General features: G+C 36.2%; 1 protein-coding gene across 11 annotated transcripts in view; it reads left to right on the forward strand.

Moving 5' to 3' along the window:
• The window catches only part of Neo1 (neogenin 1), a 205,334-nt gene that overhangs the window by 57,457 nt on the left and 121,788 nt on the right, over window positions 1–26,089 (forward strand). For all 11 annotated transcript variants that reach the window (XM_004855517.4, XM_004855518.4, XM_004855511.4 and 8 more), the window contains exons 2-5: window positions 2,846–3,163; window positions 10,003–10,278; window positions 12,034–12,187; window positions 18,403–18,539. In XM_004855517.4, the coding sequence (XP_004855574.1) occupies window positions 2,846–3,163; window positions 10,003–10,278; window positions 12,034–12,187; window positions 18,403–18,539 (885 nt within the window). The remainder of the gene's footprint in view (window positions 1–2,845; window positions 3,164–10,002; window positions 10,279–12,033; window positions 12,188–18,402; window positions 18,540–26,089) is intronic.

The following is a 26,089-nucleotide window of genomic DNA, read 5'->3' on the forward strand; positions in this document are numbered from 1 at the left end:
TTTCAGTTTATTTATGTGTATTTTTTTCAAAAGCTTACTGATTTCTTGAGACATAAATACTTGTTTGAACCTAATAAATAAGTAGAACAGTTAGGTATTTGTTTTGGCCTAGGGAATTTTTCTTTTGTGGTAAAAAAAAAAAAGTACTGAGAAAATAAATACCAGGAGCCAAAAAAGTTTGGAAATCTCTCTCCCGTAAAAATTATTACAAACTGGGCATGGTGGTATACACCTGAATCCCAGCACTTGGAAGACTGAGGCAGGAGGATCACTTCAAGTTCAAGGCCAGTCTGGGTTAGTGAGTTCAAGGCCCACCTGGAATATATAGCAAGACCTTGTCTTTAAAATTAAAAAAAAAAAAAGTTACTACAAACATTTATAAAGATTAAGAACATTTGAAGTGGTCTTTTTTTTTTTTTTTTTTTTTTTTGGACAGGGTCTTGCTTCATAGTTCAGGCTGACCCTGAATTCACTATGTAGCCCAGGCTGGCCTTGAACTCATGGTAATCCTCCTGCCTCTGCCTCCTGAGTGCTAGGATTACTGGCATGCACCACCACGCCCAGTTGAAGTGGTCTTTAGAAAGGGTATGTGTCATGCTTACTTGTGATAGGGTGAACTAACCTTGCGTGGGCACTAGGGACAGCCAGCACTTGTGAGAAAGTGATACTTAGCTGAGCTTGAAGGAAGCCCAGGAGATCTGTGGGGTTGGGGGGGTGCCAGGGCCAGGTGGTGTTAAGAGGACAGGGGTTAGGGGAGTGACAAAGTGAGTTAATGTGAAGAGGTAGGAGATGAGGAGAGCGAACAGATCACACAGTGACAGACAGGGAGGTCCACTTAAGGAGTTCTTTAGACTTTAAAAGGCAGTGACAAGCTTTTTGAAGGATTTTAAGTGAAGAAAGAGTATACCTTAGGTCACTGTCGAACTGGAGAATAATGATCCATAAGTATTTAACACTATATTCTAATTAGTGAGGAGTGGATTTTTTAAAATAACATTTTGAATTGCCTTAGTTTTCAAAGGCATTTATAAGCTTTAGTGTGCATATAATTTTATTGTAATGTTTTGAACATACCGATATATTTGTTTTGGCTCAAATTGGCTGATAATGTGCATGTATTTGAAAAACGGAATAAAAGGAAGACAGAATGTTAACCTGTAAAACATTTGAATTGGTGTAATTATCTTTTAGGTATTTTTTAAATGGGAAAAATTTTGTCCTAACTTTTTTTTTTGTGGTACCGGAGATCGAACTCAGTACCTTGTGCTTTCAAGGCAGACGCAGTGCCACTGAGCTAAATCCCCAGCCCTGTCCTAATTTTTTAAAAAATTTGTTTTGTTAATATCTATTAAAATGTTTTAAAAACAATTTTCATATTTTGACTGGCAGTCTAAAACATTTATCTCTTAAATTCCTGTGTTAAGCTCAGGTGGTATAATAAAGATGTAAGTTATACAGGCAAGATAGAAAGTTTATCTCTCATTTGTGCTTTCCTTTTGCTTATATTTTGATTTAGTATGATTCCAATAAATTAATACAATATAAAAATTTTAATAACAATGATAAATAAAGTAACTTCAGTTTACTTTTGAAAAATTCCGAAGATCATTTTCAAGAGTTAAGACTTGACAAATGCATTTCATACTCATGAAATGGGGAAAGAGATCTGAAACTTTTCCAAGTCCCCATTGTGGCATAGGAGGAGGAGAGCGGTGAGTCTGATCTGAACTGGAATTTGCTTGTTGTAAGTAAGTACTGTGAAGCTTTTAAACAATTGAATATTATTTCCTTCCCTCTGCTAGTGTGTTTCATACTTATTTATTTAGAACATACATTTTATAATATAGAATTAGTGCCACCCTTAAATCCATAATTAAATAAATTGTAAACAGGTATTTGAAAAGAAGTTCTAGTTTTAGTTTTTTGGACTGGGCTTCTCTGATGGAGATACCCGATTAATGGCTTGAGTTGTTCACAGGCAAGTTGATCAGTATTTTTTTTTTTTCAAGAAAAGAGATAAAGCTTATATTGGAAAGCTTTCTGTGACTGAGATAGAAAGTTTTTAGCAAAAATTTTCTTTAAATTTGGTTCTTACTGTGTTCAAAGAATTGATGAGAGACTTAGAAAAATTAAACTGATCCTGTCTTTGCTCTTTACATCAAAATAAATTGTAGATGAAAGTTAAATGTAAAAAATTAAACCATAAAACTAATAGGACAAAACAAGGCTAATTTTTTAATAACTTTAGGATAAAGGAGATCTTTCTAAATGTAACGTTTACTTTTATATAATTTAAAATTTATTTTGTTCTAACAAAAATTAAATGAAAAAAGGATATTTGCAAACTGTAGTATCTATGACCAAAGATCAAAGTCAATGGGAAGAATAATCTGCTAGGAAAATGGGTAAAATGTATGCAATAGTGAATTTATGAGCAGAATACAGACAGCCAATAAACATAAAAAGATATCTTATGAACAAAAATTACTTCAATTTTGTGTCTATGTTCTATATAAAATTTTACTTTGAATACAGTAATTTTAAGCATTTCTAAATCCAATTGTGGGGTTTGAATTAAAACTTTCATTAGATACATAATCTAACAAGCTGATCTCATGTAAATGTGTGTGTGTGTGTGTGTGTGTGTGTGTGTGAGTCTGATCTAAATGAGTCAAGTTTTAGTTTCTTAGTAAGAAGTTTTATTAGACATTCATAATGAGATGATTATACATATGTGCCAAACCCAAAGAACACAATCATTTGAGAATAATTTTTGGACTTCTTTTCTTTCAGAAATAGTAGAAGGATATTTTGCTTATTAATTTTGTTCTTTTTGTTTTTGTAGGTGCCAATGTTCGAACATTCACTCCATTTTATTTTCTGGTGGAGCCAGTGGATACACTCTCAATTAGAGGCTCTTCTGTTGTATTAAACTGTTCAGCATATTCTGAACCTTCTCCAAAAATTGAATGGAAAAAAGATGGAACTTTTTTAAACTTAATATCAGATGATCGACGCCAGCTTCTCCCAGATGGATCTTTATTTATTAGCAATGTGGTGCATTCCAAACACAATAAACCAGATGAAGGTTACTATCAGTGTGTGGCCACTGTTGATAGTCTTGGAACTATTGTTAGTAAAACAGCCAAACTCACAGTAGCAGGTAAGTTTTGTTTAGTGATTTACTTGGTTTTTCAAATTTTTATCAAGGGTAAATCTGAGAAAAAAGAAAGCAGTATTATGCCACACACAGTGGTGCACACCTGTAATCCTAGCTACTCAGGAAACTGAGGCAGGAGTATTGCAAGTTTGAGGCCAACCTAGGCAATTTAGAAAGACTCTATCTTTCTTTCTAAAGGAGGATCTTTAAGACTCTGTTTTAAAAAGGAGTGGGAATGTAGCTCAGTGGTAGAACATTTGCCTAGCATGTGTTAGGTCCTGTCTTCTTCAAACTCCAGTACCATACACACACATGCACGCACATACGATCAGTATTATTTTGGAGTTTTCATTTAATTGGTAACAACAAATCATTTAACAGATATACACTGCACATATACTACATGTATCAGACTATGCTAAGACTTGTTCAGTACTGTATGGAATAAACTAGCATAGCACTTCTCCACTTCTCTGATGGCTTAAAAGTTGCTATCAGAGGTATGGAGCAGCTTTTATCTTTTTCTTTTTAACTTATGGCCAAGGAAGTTATATAGGAAATTTTAAATGAGTTTGATGGCTTTTATCCTACCTAGGAAAACCATTGAGTAGGGTTTTGTAAAACTTACAGGAAAGTTAGAATCTTGGTTTTTTTGATGTCTTAATCAAGGAATGGACATTAAATTAGATTATTTAAAAATCTGTAGAGTATATATGATAAGCAGAAAGCTTTTGATAGAGTCATATTCTGTTTTGGAGCATCTTTATTTGAATAATGATGGAAAGTACAAGAGAAATTAAGGATTTAGAGCAGTATGATGTGATTCCTATATGTCATTTTTGTTTTGTAGTAGACACCAGCATTCCTCGGATAGCATTTCTCTGAGTACCAGATGAAGTATTTATAAAGAGAAATATTTACAAAAGGGACTTTTCTGAAAGTCCTCTATTTATATTCACCTTGGTGAAATGCTGGCAAGAGAGAATGGAACCTGACTGAGACAGTAGTCTCCCTCCTCTTTCCTACTTCAGGGTTATGGGTTTGGATCTGGGGCTCACTCCAGAATGTATTTGTTCATTCATTCAGAAGATGTTAGCTCTCTGTGTCTTTGAAGCCACATACTCAAGATTGAATTTGGGTATGACATAACACCATTGTAATTATGCCATAATCACAGATTAAGGGTGGAAACAGAAGAAAAAAACCTAGATCTTTCTGCAATTTTTTCCTTTTTCCTTTGCTTTCTCCTTCCCTTTTTCCCTTCCTTGCTCCTTGTCTATCTGCTATGACTTCTCCAATGTGTGTGATAAATAAATTAGTATAATGATTTCCTCTACAATGTCTTTTCATTTATGTTCTTAAATATCTCTTATCTAGGCTTTTATTTGTGATTCCTTCCTGTAAGTTCTACCTTACATCCTATCACTAAATCCATTAATTCTACCTCCTGATTTTTCTGTATTGGTCCACTTTCTCCTCCCTGAGACTTCTGGACTTCTTATGACAGCCTTATATCTTTTGTCTGCCACCTTATCCTTCTCTTCTGTCTAGTCTCCACATGGTCAGAGTACTCTTTCTTACCCTTCAGTGGTTTATTGGTTCTCTCTAGTAACACTGTCAACTTAATAGGTAGACTTTAACCAGCCTTTTGATTCCTTTTATGAGCTCACGCCCACATCTTCAGTCTCATTTCTTATCATTTCAGCCCCTACTCCTACTATCATTATCCTCACCAGGTTTAGCAATGGCAGTGCAATGTGTTGAGTTCCTTTCATTGATTCCCATTAATTCTGTCCTTTATCTTTTCCTCTTTTTCTTCAACACTAGGCTTATTCATACTTCATCACAGTCTCATGTTCTCCAAGAAGCGTTTTTGACTGACTCTCTTAGTAAAGAAGCAGTTTTAATACAAGGGAATCCATTCTGTAGTAATTACCAAGAGTTTTCTAGGAGAGTTATATAACCCACTGTTGGCTTAGGTACCCAGAGGAAGTTTTATCTAAGCTAAGTGATGAATAAAGTGCTTTTTAATAGTTAAGAGTGTGCATTGTATACAGATACTGTGATTTATTCAGAGTCCCTTTTATTGAACATTTACATGGATTAAAATTTTTGGGAATACTGTCTTGCAATGCTTTTTGCAAATTTTTATTTCTGTAAAATAGAGTACTAGAATTGGGATTGTTAGCTCATAGGATACCCTCTGTGTGTGTGTGTGTGTGTGTGTGTGTGAAAGATTTAAAAAGTTACTAGTTTGTCATTTCCTAAAATGTTAACCATAGAGTTAAAATATGATCTAGCAGTTCTACCCCAGGTATCTGCCCAAGAAAATGAAGAGATATAGCCACACAACAATCTGCACATGTTGGTTCATAACAGCATTATTCATAATTGACAACAAGTAGAAATAACGTAAATGTCCAAGTGATGGATAATCAAAATGTGGTATATTCATCAGTGGAATATTCTTCGCAGTGAAAAGGAATGGAGTCCTTATTCGTGTGGCAATATGGATGAACTGGAAAAATATGCTAAGTTAAAGAAACCAGTCATAAATGACCACATACTGTATGATCACATATATATGTAGTATCCAGAATAGGTACATCTTGGGGCTGGGGATTTAGCTCAGCAGTTCCACCACCTGCCTCGCAAGTGCAAGGTCCCGAGTTCAATCTCCGGCACTGAAAAAAAAAAAGGGTCTGTCAGAATAGGTATATCTATAGAGATAGAAAGTAGATTAAGTGGTTTTCTAGGGCTAAAGACTGGGGTAGGGATGGTATAGGAAAGAGGAGCAAGCTTTCTTTGGGGGGATGATAAAAAGCTTCTGAAATTAGGTTATTGGGATGATTGCACAACTCTGTTCAGATATCTAAAAATCATTAAATTGTATGTTTTAAACATTGAACTTTATGGCATATAAATTATATCTCAAAATTTAAAAAGATACTGTGAGTTAAGTGTGGTGGTACACACCTATAATCCCAGCCCTTGGGAGGCTGAGGCTGGAGGATCGAGGATCGCCAGGAGTTTGAGGCCAGCCTGGGCTACATAATGAGTTCAAGACCATCCTGAACTACATAGCAAGACCCTGTCTCAACTGCCTCCCCGCAAAAGATTGCCAAATTACCATTCTAAAAAAAATTTTAAAACTTGTTTCAGGTTTTTGGTTGTAAACAGTAGAAACTAATTGCCAGGTCCAGAAAGCAGGGAAAGTTTTGAAAGAATAATAAGTATGTAGCTTATAGAATTAAATATGAGACTGCTTTGCTTCTTTTTTTTGCTTTTCCCTGTGGGCTGTCTCTCATTTCTCCACAACAGAAATTTCTGCTTTCCTGTCCAGGGAGTAGTCTGGCTGTGCCAAAAGGTAGGGGACTGGGATGGTCTAAATCCAGACATGGTTAATCCCTTCTTGCCAATTTATAGTTATCCAGAGGCAGCAAGACAACTGGCTTCCCTCGGTGAGCACAAGAGGCTGCTGTGTTCTCTGCCTCAATATGAGTTACTAGTTCCTCCATCTACTTTCCCTGTTCAGAAACTTTTTGAAATTTCTTGCTTGCCAATTCCCCATCTGTTGTTGTGGGTTTACATTTTTAAAAATTACTCATTTTCATGAGACCGTAGGAGGGAATATTTTTTGACTTTTAAAAAATAGAACCAGTTCTTGGTTTTATTTGTTAAGATTCCCTTTCTTCCAGCTTTATTAGATTTTATGCTTCATGTTAATCTTTTCTTGATTTTCTGGTTTTTTTTAAAGTAGATGTTTGGATTATTTTCTTTCCTTCAAAAACCACCTTGAAATAAAAAATAAGGAAAAATTTATGACAGGGTTAGAAAACCTATGTGATATTTATATTTACATTTTCACTAATTCACCATCATAGAACTAGAAAACCTGGAATTGTTTCTCATAATTTGTTTCCTGGTCTTTAAAGTGCATGTACTGCAAACGTGTACTTATAAAAAAATTTTGTTGTGTTCTGAGCAGAGATGAATCTCTTCAAAGATACTGTTAATAACAATAGTAGCTAGTTAAGTATTTATATACCAGGCAATGTACTATATATGAATTACTTACATTAAATATTTAATTTTTTGAGAATCATATGAAACTTGTTATTCTCATTTTACTGATGGAGAACTGAGGTGAGAGAGAGGTGAAATAATTTGCCAGCATCATAGAGCCATGAAAGGTGGAGCTAAATTCACATTTGGGCGTGTGACTCCAGGATTGATGCTTGTAGCTACTGCATTCTGTGGCATCTGTACAGTGCCTATGATCACATCTTTTGTTTAACATTTTATTTTGAAGTATAGTAATTTTAAACTTACTGTTCTAAAAACCAAGAAATCTCCTATACCTTCACACAGATCACCCAGTTGTTTACATTTTACCACATCTGCTTAAAATTTCCCAAATACTTTTCTCTGAACCATTCAGGGTAATAAGTTGCATACATGTTGCCTTGTCACCCCTGCTTAAAGATCTGTTCACATCTTAAAAACAAGAACATTCTCCAAAGTAATGACAGGTATCCACCAAAATCAGGAAATTAATCTTGGTACAATACTAATTAAATCATTTAGATTGCATATGTTGTCTCAATAATGCTTTTTATAGGAGAAAACAAAAGCAAAACTTGCCCTCTCTCCCCTTTCCAAGTTGGTCTGGGGTTACATATGTTATTTAGTAGTTTCTCTTTAAACTCTTTAGATATGCAATAGGCTTTTAAGTTTCCCTTGTCTCATTTTCAATTTATTTGATTTTCCCCTATAAATAGATTCAGATTTTACATTTCTGGGAGTAATAGTACAGAAGTAATGCTGTGTTCTCAGTACATCATATCAGGAAGCCTGTGATGTTAACATTTACAATATTTTACTTGATTAAGATAGTCTGTGGAGGGGCTGGGGATTTAGTTCAGTAGTTCCGCCGCCTGCCTCACAAGCACAAGGTCCTGAGTTCGATCCCCGGTACCAAAAAGAAAAAAGAAAAAAAAAAGTATAGGGGCTGGGGATTTAGCTCAGTGGTTCCACTGCCTGCCTCACAAGTGGAAGGTCCCGAGTTCGATCCCTGGTACCCAAAAAAAAGGTCTATAAACTGTTTCTCCTCTCACAGCCATGTATTTATACTGTTGTTAATTAGTAATGAGTATTTTGGGAAGAGATACTTTGATACTTTGTAAATATACTCTCTGACAGTTCACTAAGGGGAGCTCTGACCCACCAGTGGTACATGTGTGAGTGTGGTACAAGCAACTCAATGGGACAGTCCCCTGCCATGCAGTAAGACAGTCATGCATGTACCACCGGTGGTATAAGCTGATGGGAATGTGTTAAATTTCCACCCACTACTTTTACCATCCATTGAAGACTCTTGCTTAAATCCGTTATTTCTGCAGTGTTTACCAAATGGTTATTTTTCTTAATAAAATAACTTATTATCAAACACACACATACAGAAATTAAAACCATTCAAAGAAAAACAATGCAAGGGAAAAAAAACTACAATAATATTCACATACAGTAGAACTCAACCAAAACAAAACTGAAAAGCACTTAAACATTTTTCCATATATCTTAAAAAAACACGTCAAGTACCAACAAGACACCAGAGGATGTGATTTGTTTCAGAAAGATCCCCAGAACCAATGTTGAACAAATAGTGGTCTGGAAAAAAACTCCAGTTAGCTAGCAGACACCACATAAGCCAAACTTCTCCCTGATTTACATTTAGATACAGTCATATGACACGCGATGGAAACACAATCCAAGAAATATGTTATTAGGCCATTTCATCCTTGTGTATCATTATTTACACTTTCAGTTTCTCACACTAGAGAAACTATTTGGTATTTACACATGTGTGTCCTTTTTATTTCACTTAAGAGGATGGCCTCAATATGCATCCATTTAGCTGTAAATGAAGGTTCTTGAAGATTCTTGCTTAAATCAGTTATTTTTACAGTGTTTACCAAATGGTAATTTTTCTAATTTCTTCATTTCTGTAAAGTAGATATTTCCCTTTTCCTCCACTTGTTAATGTTAACGTAAACAGATTCTTTTTTAGCAAATTATAAGTAGAAATACTATTATCCGAGATTTAGCCAGAAGAAACTCCCTTCATTCTTGAGACCGCTGTTTTGTTTTGCATTTTTGATATGTATCCATTGATCTTGAAATAGTTCCTTACTTCATGTCATGAGCTTTATGACATAAAACTCGTCACATAAAGAGCCCAGTTTTTTTTTTAAGTTTATCTTATTTGTTGCATATTCCATTTTTAGAATCAGTCATTTTTCCAAGCAGCACTGGCTTGTTGTAATGGATAATTGATACTTAGAAATGAAGATAAAGTTGCCATATCTACCCATTGCTCCTAGAGTCATTGATTCTGGGCCCAGAGCTAGGTAATGTGTATGAGTGTGTATGTGTGTATTTGTGTAGGAAAATTAATATCTAAGGACTGAGTATATGTAAAGTATATACATATCTCATACTTTTCTATTACATCTATACATTTATATATCTACAGTTATGTAAAACTACAACTTTACACTAATACCTTCATTGTGGGCCAATACCATGGAATTTTTTTCTACTCTGTATCCTTTTCCATATTTGCAGCTTACTTTTTCAACTGTGAGGAATCTGACTCCACTTATCCTTAGTGCGCTTACTTATTTGCTCTGTATCCCTGTATGTAGCATATTTCCTAACCCATGCACCTTCTGATTTACTATATGTTGTGGCTACATGAGTTGACTTGCTCCTGGCCCCATGACTACATTTTAAAGTAATATTTAATGACTTTTCCCCCTTTCTTTTCTCTTATTGTCTAGGTCTTCCAAGATTTACCAGCCAGCCAGAACCTTCCTCTGTGTATGCTGGAAATAGCGCAGTTCTAAATTGTGAAGTTAATGCAGACTTGGTCCTATTTGTGAGGTGGGAACAGAACAGACAGCCCCTTCTTCTGGATGATAGAATTATCAGGCTTCCAAGTGGGACACTGGTGATCAGCAATACGACTGAAGGAGATGGGGGACTGTATCGCTGCATAGTTGAAAGTGGTGGGCCACCAAAGTATAGTGATGAAGCTGAATTGAAGATTCTTCCAGGTATTAACTTATTATTTGGATGATGGCTTTGTGTTTATTAATAAATAACAATTGTTACAGGTTTTTTTTTTTTGGTACCCGGGATGAAACTCGGAACCTTATGCTTGCAAGGCAGGCAGCAGAACCGCTGAGCTAAATCCCCAGCCCCTTGTTACAGGTTTTTTGTTTTGTTTTTTTTAAAATAAGGATTTGATACTTGGTGTAATGTACTACTGTCAGCATAAAAAATCTTAGTGTTTTACAGGGATAAAAAGATGAAAGTATGCCAGAATGACCTGCTCTTTAGTAAATGTATTAAGATTTTATCAAATAATGAAGTATGTTCAATATCAAATGGTATTCTTCTTGATCAAAGAAATACCCACTTTTTTTTGGTCAAGGCTTTGTCTTCCACTGCATCTCCTCACTCAGGCTAACTATAAGGGGTGAATCGGGTGGTAACTGTTAGTTGTGGCTCTAGAGACACTGGCGAGTGAGAGTGCTTGGCTCTCCATGGTCCTCCCCATTTTAATGTAAACTTAGCTTCTCTTTCAGTCTTTTTCTTACTCTTTCTGCATCTACTGTCTTTTCTCATAATTGGTTTTGTGTATCTTTTCTCTCCATGCTTAACAGCTTCCGCTCACTTGTAGCATACATAGTCCCTCTAGCCTTTTGATGTTTCATGACCTTTTATCTTTGATTGCCACTACTGAGTGCCTGATTTTTTCCATATTTGTCATTCAAATTCTGCTGTAGAGTCTTTGAGAGGATATTGATTTGGGTTATGTTGGTTAAGAGGCAGAGCAGGTTGGTATCAGTCAGAAAGGCCAATTTTTCTAGTGGTTACACAGGTGGGAACAGATTAGTGTCAGCCTTAAATGTGAGCAACTCTGCTTTTGATTGGCTGACTTTAAAGCCTAAGCTGATCACTTACTGGTTGGGCATTCAAAGGCACATTCACTGAAATGAGTTGTCATTAATTTGTCAAGGTGGTATTTACTTGTTACAGTGGCTATGGAACTGCCATTAATTGGCTAGGCAAATTTAAAGCCAGTTCTAGTGGTTGTTACCATGGCTGTATAACATCTTTCTTCAAGAGTTTGGGGACAAGAGTCACAATTCTCTGCCTGTAAATAGCCTTTTTTTTTTCCTTCTTAAAAGTCAACATTGAGTTAATATCCTATTAAATAGAGAACTTTATCTTTTAGTCACAAGAGTGTGACCTTTTCCTGTGCTCACAAAAGGACAGCTCTGTAAAGTGAACACATTAATTTTAATATCTGAATAGGAGATGCAGAAGTAGAGTGGAAAGGTAGATTGTTGCCACATTGTGAAATCAAAAGATGACAGAGATTAAAGAGATGAAACACAGAAAGATTTTCAGAAGTAGCCAAAAGATAACAGGGAAAGAAAGGAGATTTCTTATATCCCTGTGAGTGGAGAGGTTGCCATGGGTCCTGAACTTGCTTAGTCTCTCCACTATTTGTACCACTCATGTGCCATTTACACTTTCTTATCTTGTAAGCTGAAGGAGATTCATGTCAAATTTCCTTAATTTGACCAGTAAACACCTAGAAAGCAGGAGCTGTAACTTATAAAGACCCTAGCACAATGCTTTACATAAAGAAATTAATTGAGAAATATTTGCTAATTTTAATGGAATTTTTGTATGTTACTTGTGCCACACAAACTAAACAGGAATTAGCAGTTCCTCATGATTTAAGTAGTAAACTGCTTTGTCTTTTAATCTTTGTCTTTTATTTAAATTCTTTTTAGATTCAGAGGAAACACCAAACTTAGTATTTTTGAAACAGCCTTCTTCCTTAGTCAGAGTCATTGGTCAGAGTGCAGTGTTGCCATGTGTTGCTTCAGGACTTCCTGCTCCAACCATTAGATGGATGAAAAATGAGGAGGCGCTCGACATAGAAAGGTAACTGTTGTCTGCCTTTTTCAGTCTTAGCTCAAGACTTGTTCTGTTCCTATTTGGGACTATCAACTAGTAAAAATTGATTATTTAATGTCATCCTTGAAATATGTTTGTGTTATATATGATTAGGATATGTAAAGAAAAAACATGATTTCAAGATGTTGCAGGATAATTATCCATTTGTTCTTGCCAAAGCTACAGTATACTTAGCTTAAGGTTTTGGGATCTCCTTCTCTAAATTGTTGCAAGAGCTTCCAGTACTAATCAGTGTGAGTCGTCTTGCATTTTTACATGCATTTTGATGGTGTTTTCCTTTGCTCAAACAGTATGAGCAAATGGATTTCTCATCCTTTTGTTTTTTCCTTGTAAAATCATATCATCCTTCAGTTCTGTTTACAAGCTCTGTTTCTACAAAAGCCTTCCTGATTAATACCAACTATCATATCATCCAACCCCCCTCCTTTTTTTTTTTTGGTAGCAGGGATTGAACTCTGAACCTTGTGCTTATGAGGGAGGCGGCAGAACCCACTGAGCTAAATCCTTGGCCGCCACGCCCCCCCCTTTCTTTCTTATGTATGAATACGTTTCTCAGTTGTTGTCTCATAAGAGAACTGAAGTGGTGTTGGTGGTGACAGGTAGATATGTTTTTGTTTCTTAAACAAAGTTGTCTTGTGTGTTATAGGATGTTTACTGGGATCTCTGACCTCTTCCTAGCAGATGCCGAAAATACTTCTAACTTGTGTTGACAAGGATGAGGCAGAATTACCTCCAGTTAAGGATCACTCTAGAGCGGTGTTGTCCAAAGAAAATATAATACAAGCTACATAAGTAAATTGGAATTTTCTAGTATCAACACTAAAAATGTTAGGAGTGTACGTGCACTGTTGAATACAACAGGAATATTTTGTGTAATGTACTGTTTAGATGGAAATGTAGTTCTACCCAAACAATAAAATTTGTGCTTAGTAGCAACTATTTTACTCTACTTCAGCTTGTACATTCAAATTAAAATTAAATACATTTAGTTCCTCAATCATACAGACCACATGTTACTAGCCACATGTGGTAAGTGGCTGTTGAGTTGGACAGAGCAGATCCAGCGTTTCCTTCTGAGGTAATCAAAAGTGAACACACAGTCTTAATTTGTGTAGTTCAGTAGCCAATTCATGGAGAGGGGTATGGTCTAGTCAGCTGGGTGATCACTTTTGGTGATCAGTGGGGATGATGTACAGTGTGATTGGTTCTGACATGTTCCATTAATGTAGCTGATGGAATCACCCCCAAATCAGCTGAGATCTTTCTCAATACACATCTGTTCACCAACTTCTTCTGTCCATATTTTGCTTCTTCTCTTTCTTCCTACTTCTCTTACCAGGTAAATGTTTATTTATTAGACTAAGTATTTATTTATTAGAATAATAAATATTATTTATTAGCAAGGAATTTGTTAAACTTCAAGCAATATTGTAAAAACCTTTACTAAGAGTGAAAATGCTCAAAGTATGTACATATATGAATCTCCCAAAATAATACCCACTGGTCTGCATAGCCAATGAAAGAAGAGTGAAATAAATAAATACCAGCTCACTTAAAAAAAAAAAACTTTTGCTAAAAGAAACATGGGGAGCCTTAAAACAGAGGGTATAAAATTTTAAGCTCTAAAGCAGAAATTTTTATTGTCTGCATGTTAGAACAAAATCTTTATCAAGAAAGCTTGAAATAGATTTTCTTAATACTGACATTTTACCATCTTAGGAGAATATTGTGAATATATAATAAAGATGTAAATAACATTTTTTAAATAAGAGAAGTGAGGATTTTCATTACTTACACTTTCTTAATAATTATTGGGGAAATAATTATTGAATGCTAACTATATCAGGAACTGTTCTAGGTACAGGGAATAGAGTAATGAACCAAATAGAGTTTTTATTCTTACAAGGCTTATATTTCAGTGGGGAGGAACTAGATAATAATAAAATAAATATATGAACTGTGTAGTTATAGTAAGTGATCTGAAGACGATAAGAGTATTCCAGGGATGCCAAGAGAAGTAGAGATGGGATTGCTGTTTTATATCAAATATTAGAGAATTATTCTCTTAGTAGGGTGATTTTTAGTCTGAGGTCTGAATGAGCCAGTTATACAGGTCATAGTAGAAAACATGTATTTTCCCAGAACATCCAAATTTATTCAAAGGTGTTTTTGAGGATAAAGTTTCTTTTGTTTGTTTGCTTTTTTTTGGTATCCACGATCGAACTTAGGACCTTGCACTTGCCAGGCAGGCATGGTGCTGCTGAGCTAAATCCCTAGTCTGATAGTTTTTTAATCAAATATGACTATATCATAGTTAATATTTCTCTGAATTTTAAGGGTAATTCAGGAGATATTCCATACAAACCCTAAGTATTCAGAGGCACACACACACTCCTCATGTCTACACTGAACTTAATTGGGTCATTCACCACACATACTTTTTCACATGTTATTCCTCTTGCCGGGCATATTTGAATTTTGGAGTTCTTAAAGTCTTAATTTTTCACTGTGAACATAAACAAGTTAAATGAATTCTGCCCAGAAAATAGACATTCGTCCTCCCAGGCTTCCTTTGAAGGGAGTAAAATTGACCCCATTTAGAAAGATTGCTACTGTACAGCACTCAATGATGCCAAATAGCAGGCTTAGAAAGTATCAGGAATATTGTAAAGATAATTATCACATAAACTATTGTACTTTCAAAAGCTGGTATCAGGTTTATACATTGTTGATTTCTCACTTGAGATAAGAGAACATTCAGTTTTTCACTTCTTAAGCTTAATAGTGATTTTTAAAAAATTTTTTAAAAAATCTTATTTCTGAGGCACTAAAACTTTTATTTCTGTTACTTTTATCCTAGTTATTCTTTCTCTGTTCCATTATATGATACCTTGGCTTCTCTGTTTCATCACATAAAGTTGGAATTTGAAGGTATAATTAAGACATTTCAGATAGAAAAATCACTTAATAAACTCTGACCTTACAGTATTACATGACCTTACAGGGTAGTATTTCTTGGAGAAGTCACTAAATCTGATTCAGATTTTCAGATACTCTTCGGTTCAGATGCTTAATCTTGTTTATCAGATTCAGTAAGACCAGTGACCTAGACATATAATGTACTGAAGTTTAAACCAGAATAGCACTTTATTTATTCAGAAAGAGAATTATAAATGTAACAGATATCACATAGTTATTCCCTCACATTTTCCTCTATAAGGAATTCTATATGAAAAGCCAAATTATAATCAAAACATTTTTTATTGTTGAGCATAGATACAGATAGGTGTGTGACAATATTGAGATTTGGAAGAAAAAGCTTATGAAAACCGCAGTTTAGCCAGGTTTAAAATAAAAATATACACATATACATTTAGTAATATACATTTAGTATTGTGTTTGTTACTATATTTAGCATTTATCTTGTCTATGAAAGTGTCTTTTTTGCTGGGGATTTAGCTCAGTGGTTCTGCCGCCTGCCTTGCAGGCAAAAGGACCCAAGTTCGATCCCCAGTACCAAAAATAAAAAAAAGAAAGTGACTTTTTTACTTCTTGGTACCGGAGATGGAACTCGGGACCTTGCGCTTGTGAGGCAGGCACCACCGTGTCACTGAGCTAAATTCTGGCCCTGAAAGTGACTTTTTTTTTTTTTTGCTTAAATTCTTTTATTGGTACATTTTAGGTATACAATATGTTTACATTTATCATTGGGTACTTGTACCTGTACATGATGTATCTTGGTTCTTATTTTTTCCCCATTCCCTGTCTATCCTTCCCTATTTACAAACACTTTGTTTCCATTTTTTCCTTTTCTCATAATTTTTCCTTTCCCTTCTTACCTGTCCCCTTCCCCTACAACTTCCCCTACTCCTTTAGACCTTTTCTTCCTATTTCAAATTATCAGTTATTCATTTTCATCATTTTAATCCTTATTTACACTTTCAGTTTCTCACACCAGAGAAACTATTCAGTATTTACTCATGTGTGTCCTATTTATTTCACTTATGAGTGTGGCCTCAATATACATCCATTTAACTATAAATGTCTGTAGTTTCTCATTCTTTATGGCTGAGTAGTACTCCATTTTATTAAAAAACCACATCTTCTTTATCCAGTCTGCAGTTGATAGGCAGTTGGGCTGTTTCCAAGCTTTAGCTATTACAAACTGTGCCACTATAAACATGGGTGCACATGTATTGCTGTGGTATGATTATTTTAATTCTTTTGGGAAGATACCCAGCAGGGGAGTAGCTGAGTCAAATGGGACCTCTAGCCCTAGTTCTTTGAGATATCTCCATACTGATTTCCACAGTGGTTGCACCAGTCTGGACTCTGACCAACAATGAAGAAGGGTTCCATTCTCCCCACACCCCCGCCAGCATTTGTTATTGATTTCTTGATAGCAGCCATTCTTTCTGGGGTGAGGTAGAATCTCAGTGTTGATTTCATCTGCATCTCTCGAATGACCAGTGATGTTGAACATTTTTTCATATATTTATTTGCTGCTTTTACTTCTTTGTCTGAGAAATGTCTGTTCATTTCAGATCCCCATTTTTGGATTGGGTCTTTGAATTTGGGAGGTCTGATTTTCTTCAGTTCTTTATATATTCTAGATAGTAGTCCTTTGTCTGAGGTACAGCTGCTAAAATTTTTTTCCCACATAGATTGTCTCCTAGCTCTGTTGGTGGTTTCTCTTGCAGTACAGAAGCTTTTTAATAAGATGAGATCCCAGTTGTTGATTTTTTGTGCTAGTTCCCATGCTACTGAGGTTTTATTCATAAAGTCTTTTCCTATGCCAGTGTCTTCAAGAGTTCTACCTAACTTATCTTCCAGCATGTTTAGTGTTTCAGTTTTAATATTTAGATCTTTAATCCACTTCGATCTTAGTTTAGTGCATGGTGATAGATACGGATCTAGTTTTAATCTTTGGCAGGTTGAAATCCAGTTTTTCCAACACCATTTATTAAATAGGCTGTCTTTCCTCCAGTAAGGGTGGTTGGCTCCTTTGTCCAAGATGAGGTGGCTGAGTATGTCTGGGAGTTGTTTCTGCATCTTCTAATCTATTCCACTGATCCTCGGGTCTGTTTCTTTGCCAGTATCATGCTGTTTTTATCACAGTAGCTTTGTAGTATAGTTAAATTGGGGATTGTGATACCCTCTGCCATGTCTCTGTTGCCTAGAATTGCTTTTGCTATTCTAGGTCTCTTCTGGTTCCAAATGAACTTTTGGATTGTTTTCTCTAGTTCTGTAGAATATATTATTGGAATTTCAGCTGGCATTGCATTGAATCTATATAGCAGTTTTGGAAGTATGGTCATTTTCACTATATTGGTTCTTCCTACCCAGGAACAAGGGATGTCTTTCCACTGAAAGTGACTTTTAAAGTGACAGCTTTAATTATGCACTTGTTAAATTGCTTTCTGTCGGGTACCTTTGTATGTTTGGTTTAGTTTGTAATTCTCTAAATTAACTAAACTTGTTCACTTTATAAAAATTTGATTATAGTATTGATTTGTGATTTCTTCCTCAGTGTTACAGTCCTATTAATTTTTATTTAAATAGACATAACTCTTTGTAGAGTTGGATCAGTATTCATCAAAAGCACTGTTGGTAGCAGAATGCTGGTGGCTCATACCACACCCCAGGCACCTGCTCTCTAGCAATTGTCCTGCTCTTTCCCTTCTCTTCTTCATTTCCTCCCTCTTCTATCCAAGCTACCATTGGAAACTGTCATCCCATGACTTACTATTTCTGATTTGACATTTGCCTTCACAATTTTTTCTTTCTGTTAGTAATCTCACTGTGGTAGAGCTTTGGTGAAATCAGCCTCAGATGGATTCTAGACTTCACAATTACCTAATTTCCAAAAAGCTGGCCAGAGTAGGGAGGCAGGGATGGGTTGAAGAAAATGGAATTGGTCACAAAAATAGTATCCTTTTGGGAATAACTAGAAGTGTCAAAATTCATTATAAAATTTGATTTGTATATGCAATAACCATGTAAAATATAAGCAAAGTGAATTGGTATTAAATTAAATTAAATTCAGATAATTTTATGTTAGTCTAACTTCATTTGTAACCATGTCCATAATAATACTGTTGAAGTGTTTTCTCTATTTTACACGGAGAGTTGCTCAAGTATTATTTTGCTCATATTGATATGTATCAATATTTTTTGTGCAGCTCTGAAAGATTGGTCTTGCTGGCAGGTGGTAGCCTGGAGATCAGTGATATCACTGAGGATGATGCGGGGACTTATTTTTGTATAGCTGATAATGGAAATGACACAATTGAAACTCAAGCAGAGCTTACAGTACAAGGTATGTAAATATATACTGTATAAATAAAAAATCCTGTGTATTCTCTGGATCTGCTGTTTTGTATTAATACGGGAGAGGAGTATAGCATGGTTAAAATCACAACTTTTAGACTAGACTGCTTAGATTCAGATTCTGGGTCTTTTTTTTTTTTTTTTTTTTGGTACCCGGGATCGAACTCACGTCCTTGCGCTTGAAGATTCTGGGTCTTATATGTACAACATTTACAGAACATTCACCTAATCTCTCTGAACTTCATTTTCTCATCTATAAAATGGAGACAGAGGTAACTTACCTCATTAGGATTGTTTAGAGGATTAAGAGATACCTTATACAATTCCCAGAATAGTGACTACAGTATAAAAGGTCAATGTTAATATTTTTAGTAGTGATGGTGGTGGTGGTGGTGGTGCTGGTGTTGGGGAGGAAGGTGTGATTTGGGGCATCTGGAAGGTTCTGTTCACTTTCCTTATATCAGGATGCTTTGTCACAAAGGTGTGTCTGTTTTCAGAACCATGTCTCCTCAGTATTTGTCTTCCTTTCTTTTTTTGGTACCGGGGATCGAACTCGGGACCTTGCGCTTGCAAGGCAGGCACCAGAACCACTGAGGTAATTCCCCAGCCCTGTCTTCCCTTCCTTTGGATGAGTACGTCACCAGGGAAAGAGTGTACAGTGGCTCTCCATTTAACTTGATTTGATGAATTGAGGATTAGTTCTCTCTGTTCAGTTAATGCTGACAATCACTGGCCTTAAAGTTGTTCTTCTTTTGTCTCCATACTTTCGCTGTACCCCTTATAGAGTCTCAGATTTAGAAGTTAGGAAAAATAAAGATGGCTTGTAATAGCCATCTTCTTTATCCCCATCTCCCTTGCTATTCTTCCACATCAAATGTACCCTCAAAAGAATATTTGCTCTCTCTCCAATGATTTTACTGCACCCTTACTTATCTTTGTTTCAAATAAAAATCCTTAGGCACTTCTAGATTAATTTTAGGGAAATGTAGCAGTACCTAGATACATAGTGGTATAGGCCAGCTTGTGTTATTCATTATCAACTTGTTCCAAATTGTATTCATTGCTTTTGATAGAGTACATTGTGATATGTAGTTGTCAGCAACCTCTTAGTTCTATTTTATATGAAAATTTATTTCTCTTAGCACATTTTGTGGGCTTCAGAGCTGAACTTAAGGGTAGCTGCATTCCTATTCCCAGTAGTCACCAGTGGACTCAAATGTATTTTTCAGAGGAATTGGAGAGCACAGTGTTTGGGTTTTAGTGCTAGTGAAGACATAGAATGCTTATAATCCCTATTGCTGTTTGTGGGTGGGTTTGTATCTCTGAAAACCCAAAAAGTGGGCCATGGAGTTCATATAACTGTGACATCAGTTGAGCTCAGTCTGTGTCCTTGGCTTGATGGGAGGTTGGATATAGAGCATAACATCATAGAATGATCAAGTTAGTTTTTCATCTCTGTGTAGTGGAATTGGACAAGTAGAATATTAGCAAACTCCATCTTCTTTGGTCTCTATACCTCTCTTAATAGGTCTTTTCTTTTTATTTTTCCATTAATCAGATTCTTGCCAACCAGTCTTTTCCATTTTAACTCCTCATGCCTCAGTTCCCTCCAGCTACCTCAAATAAGGTGCACCACCTACCATACTTTTTAGTACCCCCACCCTGTGTTTTATCACAAGGACGTTTGATTATTTTCTACTCTTATTATTTTTCACTGTATGAAATATAATTAAAATTCTGCATATCAAATAAATTAACTGCATTTTAAAATACACATAATACATGTTTTATAATTTTTATCAAGTTAGATCTTGAAATCTATGTCTGGAAGAGGTCCCCTGTAAGAGAATATACTATAGGGCTGGAGATTTAGCTCAGTGGTTCCACTGCCTGCCTCGCAAGCATAAGGACCTGAGTTCAATCTCCAGTACCAAAAAAAAAGAGAGAGAGAATATATTATAAGAAACTGAGAAAAGAAGAAGGGGAAGGATCCTAGATACCAAAAATTACCAACAACCTTCCCTGTCAAAATAACATGGTACGAGCACAAAAATAGACAATGGAAAAGAATATTATCTAACTATTGTATGTGGTTATGCAACTTTAAAAATGATAAAATTAGCAAGCATTTCAGAGAGAAAGGGTTGGTTAATAAATGGCACTGATATAATGGAAGTTCAACTGAAAGAAAATGAAGTTGGGTCTCTACTTCAAACCATAGGTCTAAAAGTGAAAAAGTAGAATTTTCTGTGGAAGATAACTGTGTTAAGCAAAACAGAAAATGATGTGTCATAAGCAGAATTCAAACAAAATTTACTCCATATAAAGAGTTTCTAAAAAATTATGTAGAAAATTAAGAATTTTTTACCTCCAAAACATGTGTGTGTTGCTCAGAACTAAAGCTAATTGCTGATAGCATTTCATGGTACAGAATAGAACAGAACTCTTTCTTCCTTAGTACTAGATATTTTATTTCTTAATGAAATTTAAGGTTGAATTTGCTTTTTAAAGAATCATACTAAAAGGAACAGCCAAATTCATTCACTAAGCGAGTCCTGTCACCTGCCCACAAATCCATCTCTTCCTCTCCAACTTAGTTGGAGAATATATCTAGAATTCTACATCAGGTTCTTCTTTTGTCTGATTCTGAAATGACACCCTATTTGCAAACCTCTCGATAAAAATAATTTCAGATCAGTGTGGAGCTAATTATTATACTTGTGTGTTTGAGAGGACCTGTTCGTGGTCTTAGAAAACTGGAAATAGGGCATGTAATGATGCTTGCAGGTTGGTAATCTTGGTGAGTAAAATAACTACAGAGGAAGAACTTTTAAAAATTTTTACCTAGAAATTTATAGATTGCTTTATAGATCCATGGGTAATGAAGAGTTAGAGGGAAAAAATACAGTGGTACCTCGATTCATGAATTTAATTTGTTTCAGAATTCTGGGGAAAATGGCCACATTTTTGTTTGTGCAAAAAAGATGGCTGTGGTCATATTTGTTACCTGATTCAGAGTTCACAAACAAAAACAAAATTTTGCCATATGCTTGTGTTTGCGAACCAAATTGTAAACAAGTGTTTGTAAATCGAGGTACCACTGTAAATATTTTCAAATGTATGAAGCTAGAAACATTATAACTATCCATGAAAGAATTAGAAAGTACTTATTACTCTCCAAACTTCAGAGTGTTATTTTTGGTGGTGAGGTGAATTACTATAAAGCATAATACACTCTTCATTGATTTGCTTTTCTCAGACATCTGAGCTGGTTTAGGAGTGGTTCAAGTTTAGCAAAAGTTCTATAGGTAAAGAGCACAGTTTCTAGGTTTGTTTCCATTTCCTATCATATTAGTCCCAGCTGTTGATTCCCTCACCCTAAATCAACTCTGAAGAAACCAGAGGAATGTGAGGGAAGTAGAAGAGACTGAGGTTATCTAGATCCTGTATGTGTTGATGGGTGAGTGGGCTGTGATGTATGGAGGTATTTTCCCTTCTTATTTGAGTATTTATTCCCAAAGTGGTGGAAGATATTATCTTAAGCAAAACAGAAAATAATGTATCATAAGCACAATTAAAACAAAATTGAACTATGTATAGAGTTTCTAAAAAATTAGTTAGAAAAAAACCTTGGGACTAAGGATGCCAAAAATAGCAGGGAGAAAAATAGGTTGAGGGAAGGCTACCAAGTTCTTTCTCACAATACTATCTTCAGATTGTCTTTGCCCATCTTTTTGCCACAAAAAAGAGCAGCAGTAGCCCAGGCCTCATTGTTCTTCAGTGCTGGTACTACGAGCATTGGTGTAAACTGGTGTGGCCTGTCTAGATGCCCTTTGGCGGTCATTTTCTACCTCTTCTTTCCTCTCCTTCCAAAATCCCAGATTGGTAGGTTTCAACCTAGGAAGACATTGGGTTTTTTTTTGTTGCTGTTGGGTGTGTTTTTTTGGTGTGGGTGTGTGTGTGTGGCAATTCTCTATAATCTCTAGTGATTAAATATAACAGTATTTATTGGTGGTGATTATTATTAACATCTTTGGGCTTATTTATACATTAGGAAAAAGAGGGGGGTTGACTAATTGGTTTCTAAGGCCCCTTCTAGGTAATGTTTATGAAATCTTTCATATCCACAGAATTGACCCCAAATTATTAACAGGAGTACCACATATGATTAGGGAACCAGGGTTCCCTCTTCCTGCCTGACTTCTGTGGTCATGTGTGGTCCTACAGTCTCTGCAGGACTGGCTTTGAACTGTGCCACATTGCCTTTGTAGGACATGCCTGTTTATGCTTCTGGGCCAGTGACTAGGCCTCTTCCTGTCTCTAGAGGAGAATGGAAAATTACCATATATCCATGCACAAAACTCCACCTCCCTGAGTACTGGTGAACTATTAGGCTGACTTTTAGAATTCCATCTGTTATAGAGTTAGTGAATTTCACAAGTCTCCTCGCTCCTCCACAGTGAGGTGGGTCTCCTGGAAGCCCCTGCATGATGGCTCTGCATGGTCTACGATGTTCTCCTGTGATCCCCAGGGATTGGAAGCTAACATTGGGGGACCAGCCAATAGTACCTGTGGCTGGGTGCTGCCTTCTGCTCAGCCAGTGCTGGGAGCCTGACTGAGCAGTCCACATTTTCCACATCCAGCTTCTCTGTGTCTTTGTATTCCATTGCAGAGGAAGAGATGATGGAGCCACACACATCTGTATGAATGGCAGTCCTGCTGGGAAGACAAGGCTGCTAGAGGGTCAGCTCTGACTCCTGACCCCCGCCTCTCCTCCTGTGGAGAAAGGGCCATTCTAGAAAGTGAGGAAGTCTGTCTGGAGCAAGCAAGGCCTTCAGATCAGGATAAAGACTCATAGGGAACAGTGCACCAGGGAAGCATCACCTGTCAGTAGCAGTGTATTTCCTGGCACATGTGACATCCTCACCTCAGTACAGGACAGTTAGTGTCTCTACACTCCTGTCCTTCCCCCATGAGCCTCAGGGACAGACGGTTGTGCTAGCCAGGCCAGGGCCCATGGTTACAACAGGAGAGAGGGGATCAGTTTGGCTTTTGAGGTCCCTGTTCTTGTTTGGCCCCCCTCAGACACAGAGCACAGCTTCATCCTGCTGGAGCTGAGAGGCTGATGGGAGCAGAAAGTTCAGAGAACTATGGACAGCCACCATTTCTCTTTGTTCAAGAAGTATCCTTCATTGTATAAATATAAAATTTTTTCTAATAATTTAGCCTTTAAAAAATTAGGCCTCAGCCTAAGTATATTTTAATAAGCTGCTCATTGGCATGGCCAGGCAGGGTGCTTCTAATGGTTCAAAGCTTTCTCTGAATTTGATGGCCAAGGTGCCCTTGAAGACAGATGCTCAAGGTTTTGATCACCTCAGAACCAGCTTCTGGAGAGCTCCAACCAGTAATCTCCGCGGAAGAACTTCAAAATGATACAGGGGGAAGAGGTGTAACCCCCAAACCTACTAGATATTCAGAACGTGAGTTTGTGTTCTCTAAAATCAAAGAATGAATTGTAGGAACAACAGAGGTTAAGAGTAGGAAAAATTTATTGAGAGAAAGAAAGCTTCTAAGAGAGACAGAAGGGGGACTGGAAAGTGGGTTGCCCCCGGAAGACTCTGTTCTCAGTACTCTTCTTCCTTAGAGTTTAAATGTGAACTGTGACCCATGAAATGATCAGCAAATTAAAATAAACAGTAGTGATTGTGAGACTCCTAAAGATCTTTGAGGCTCTTTCCCCCCCTTTTCTTGAGTTCACTAGGTTGGATACAATTATATCCTGGCTTGTAGCCCTTTCATCATACCTATTATCAGAGTGGCTGTGCACCAAAGGAACATTAATTTATAGCCGGACTATTCACCTAGTAGTACGGTTACCCTCAAGAAAGGGAAATGAAGTTAGTCACATACTGTCTCATGGGGAATCATTGAAAAATCTTAATAAGGGATTTAAAAATAATTATGATAAGTATCTTTAAGAATATATGGAGGATATTAACAGTATGATGCAAGAACAAAAAAAATTAACAGATCCAAGTAGAAATATTGTGGTAGTCGTACACAATGGAATACTATTCTGCCATGAAGGATAAACTTGAGGCATTTGTAGGAAAATGGATACACCTTGAGACCATAATGTTAAATGAAATAAATCAGACACACAGCTTAAATATTATGTGGTTTCTTTTATTTGAAAAACCCAAAATGTAAATAAAGAGCAAAATAAAAGATAGTAGGAAAAAGGGAGTAGATCTTTTGCAAAAGGAAAAGGACCAAGAGATGGAGGGAGAGGGGGGGAAAAGGAGAGGGAAGGCAATAAAAGAATTAAGATGTGTTATATCCATGTACCAACTCCTCATGATAAATGTAGTCATTATGTACAGCAAACATGTACTAATAAAAAATTAAAACTGAGGAAACAGAGTAAAGCAGTCTGGGTGCTAGTTGAAGGTGTACAGTTGATGATCAAACTCATGAGTTGGAAGGTAATGTTGAGGAATTATCTGCAAATGCAGCATTAAGTGACAAAACAGAATAAAAACAAAGAAGTTTGAAAGGTAGATGTGGAAGGGCTTCTGTTTAGATAAATAGAAATTTTAGCCATGAGAAAAAAGGAAGGGGAAACTTTTTGAAAAAGTCATTAATATAAATTTTTCAGAAGTCTTAGATTATAGGGCTTATGCAAAGTGTTAAAGGAAAAGGACAGTGAATTCACAGACTTTCTATGCATCCAAAATGAGGCATAATAAAACTTCTCATCATGTAAGACCTTAGAAGATTTGCTCACAGATACACAAACTGAAAACACTTTTGGAATAAATACTCAAGTGAAACATCTGGGAAGTTGCCAAGAGCTATGAGAGTTTAAAACATAGTCTTCCAAATCTTTGATGGAGTTTGTATCCCTTGTTGATGAATGTGCTTGGGGATAGAGCTGTTTGGGTTAGTTAATAGAATATGACAGAGAAGTGATGTGTGGACTTTGGAGGTTTATATTTTAAAGCCTCTGTAGGTTCTCCTGATTTTCTGGTTGCCAAAAAAACACAATGTCAGAGGTACAGTCTTTTCAATAAACCGTGCTAGGAAAACAGGATAGCCATAGTCAGAAGAACAAAACTGGACCCTTAGCTCATATTATGTACAAGAAAAACTCAGAATGGGTTGAAGACTTAAACTTAAACCTGAAACTTTAAAGGTACTAAAAGAAGATAAAAAGCTTTTTCTATTGCCCTCAGGAAAGGCTTTTTGGGCTATGACTCCAAAAGCATAGGCAACAAAAGCAACAATAGGATTGCATTGAACTGAAACACAGCCAAGAAAGCAACAGAATGGAGAGACACCATATGGAATGGGAGAATATATTTACACACTACACCTGTAAGAGGTTAATATCCAGAACCAAAAAGGAATTCAGTTTGACAGCAAGACAACAATGCAGTTGAAAAAATGAACCAAAAACCTAAAAAGACATATTTTCAGAAAAACATAGAAATAACCAAGAGGTCTGTGAAAAATGTTCAGCATTACTAATCAGAGAAA

Source organism: Heterocephalus glaber, unplaced genomic scaffold, assembly GCF_053883595.1.
Source record: "Heterocephalus glaber isolate CG9 unplaced genomic scaffold, H.glaber_assembly_v1.0 deba00001689, whole genome shotgun sequence".
Classification (NCBI taxonomy): domain Eukaryota; kingdom Metazoa; phylum Chordata; class Mammalia; order Rodentia; family Bathyergidae; genus Heterocephalus; species Heterocephalus glaber.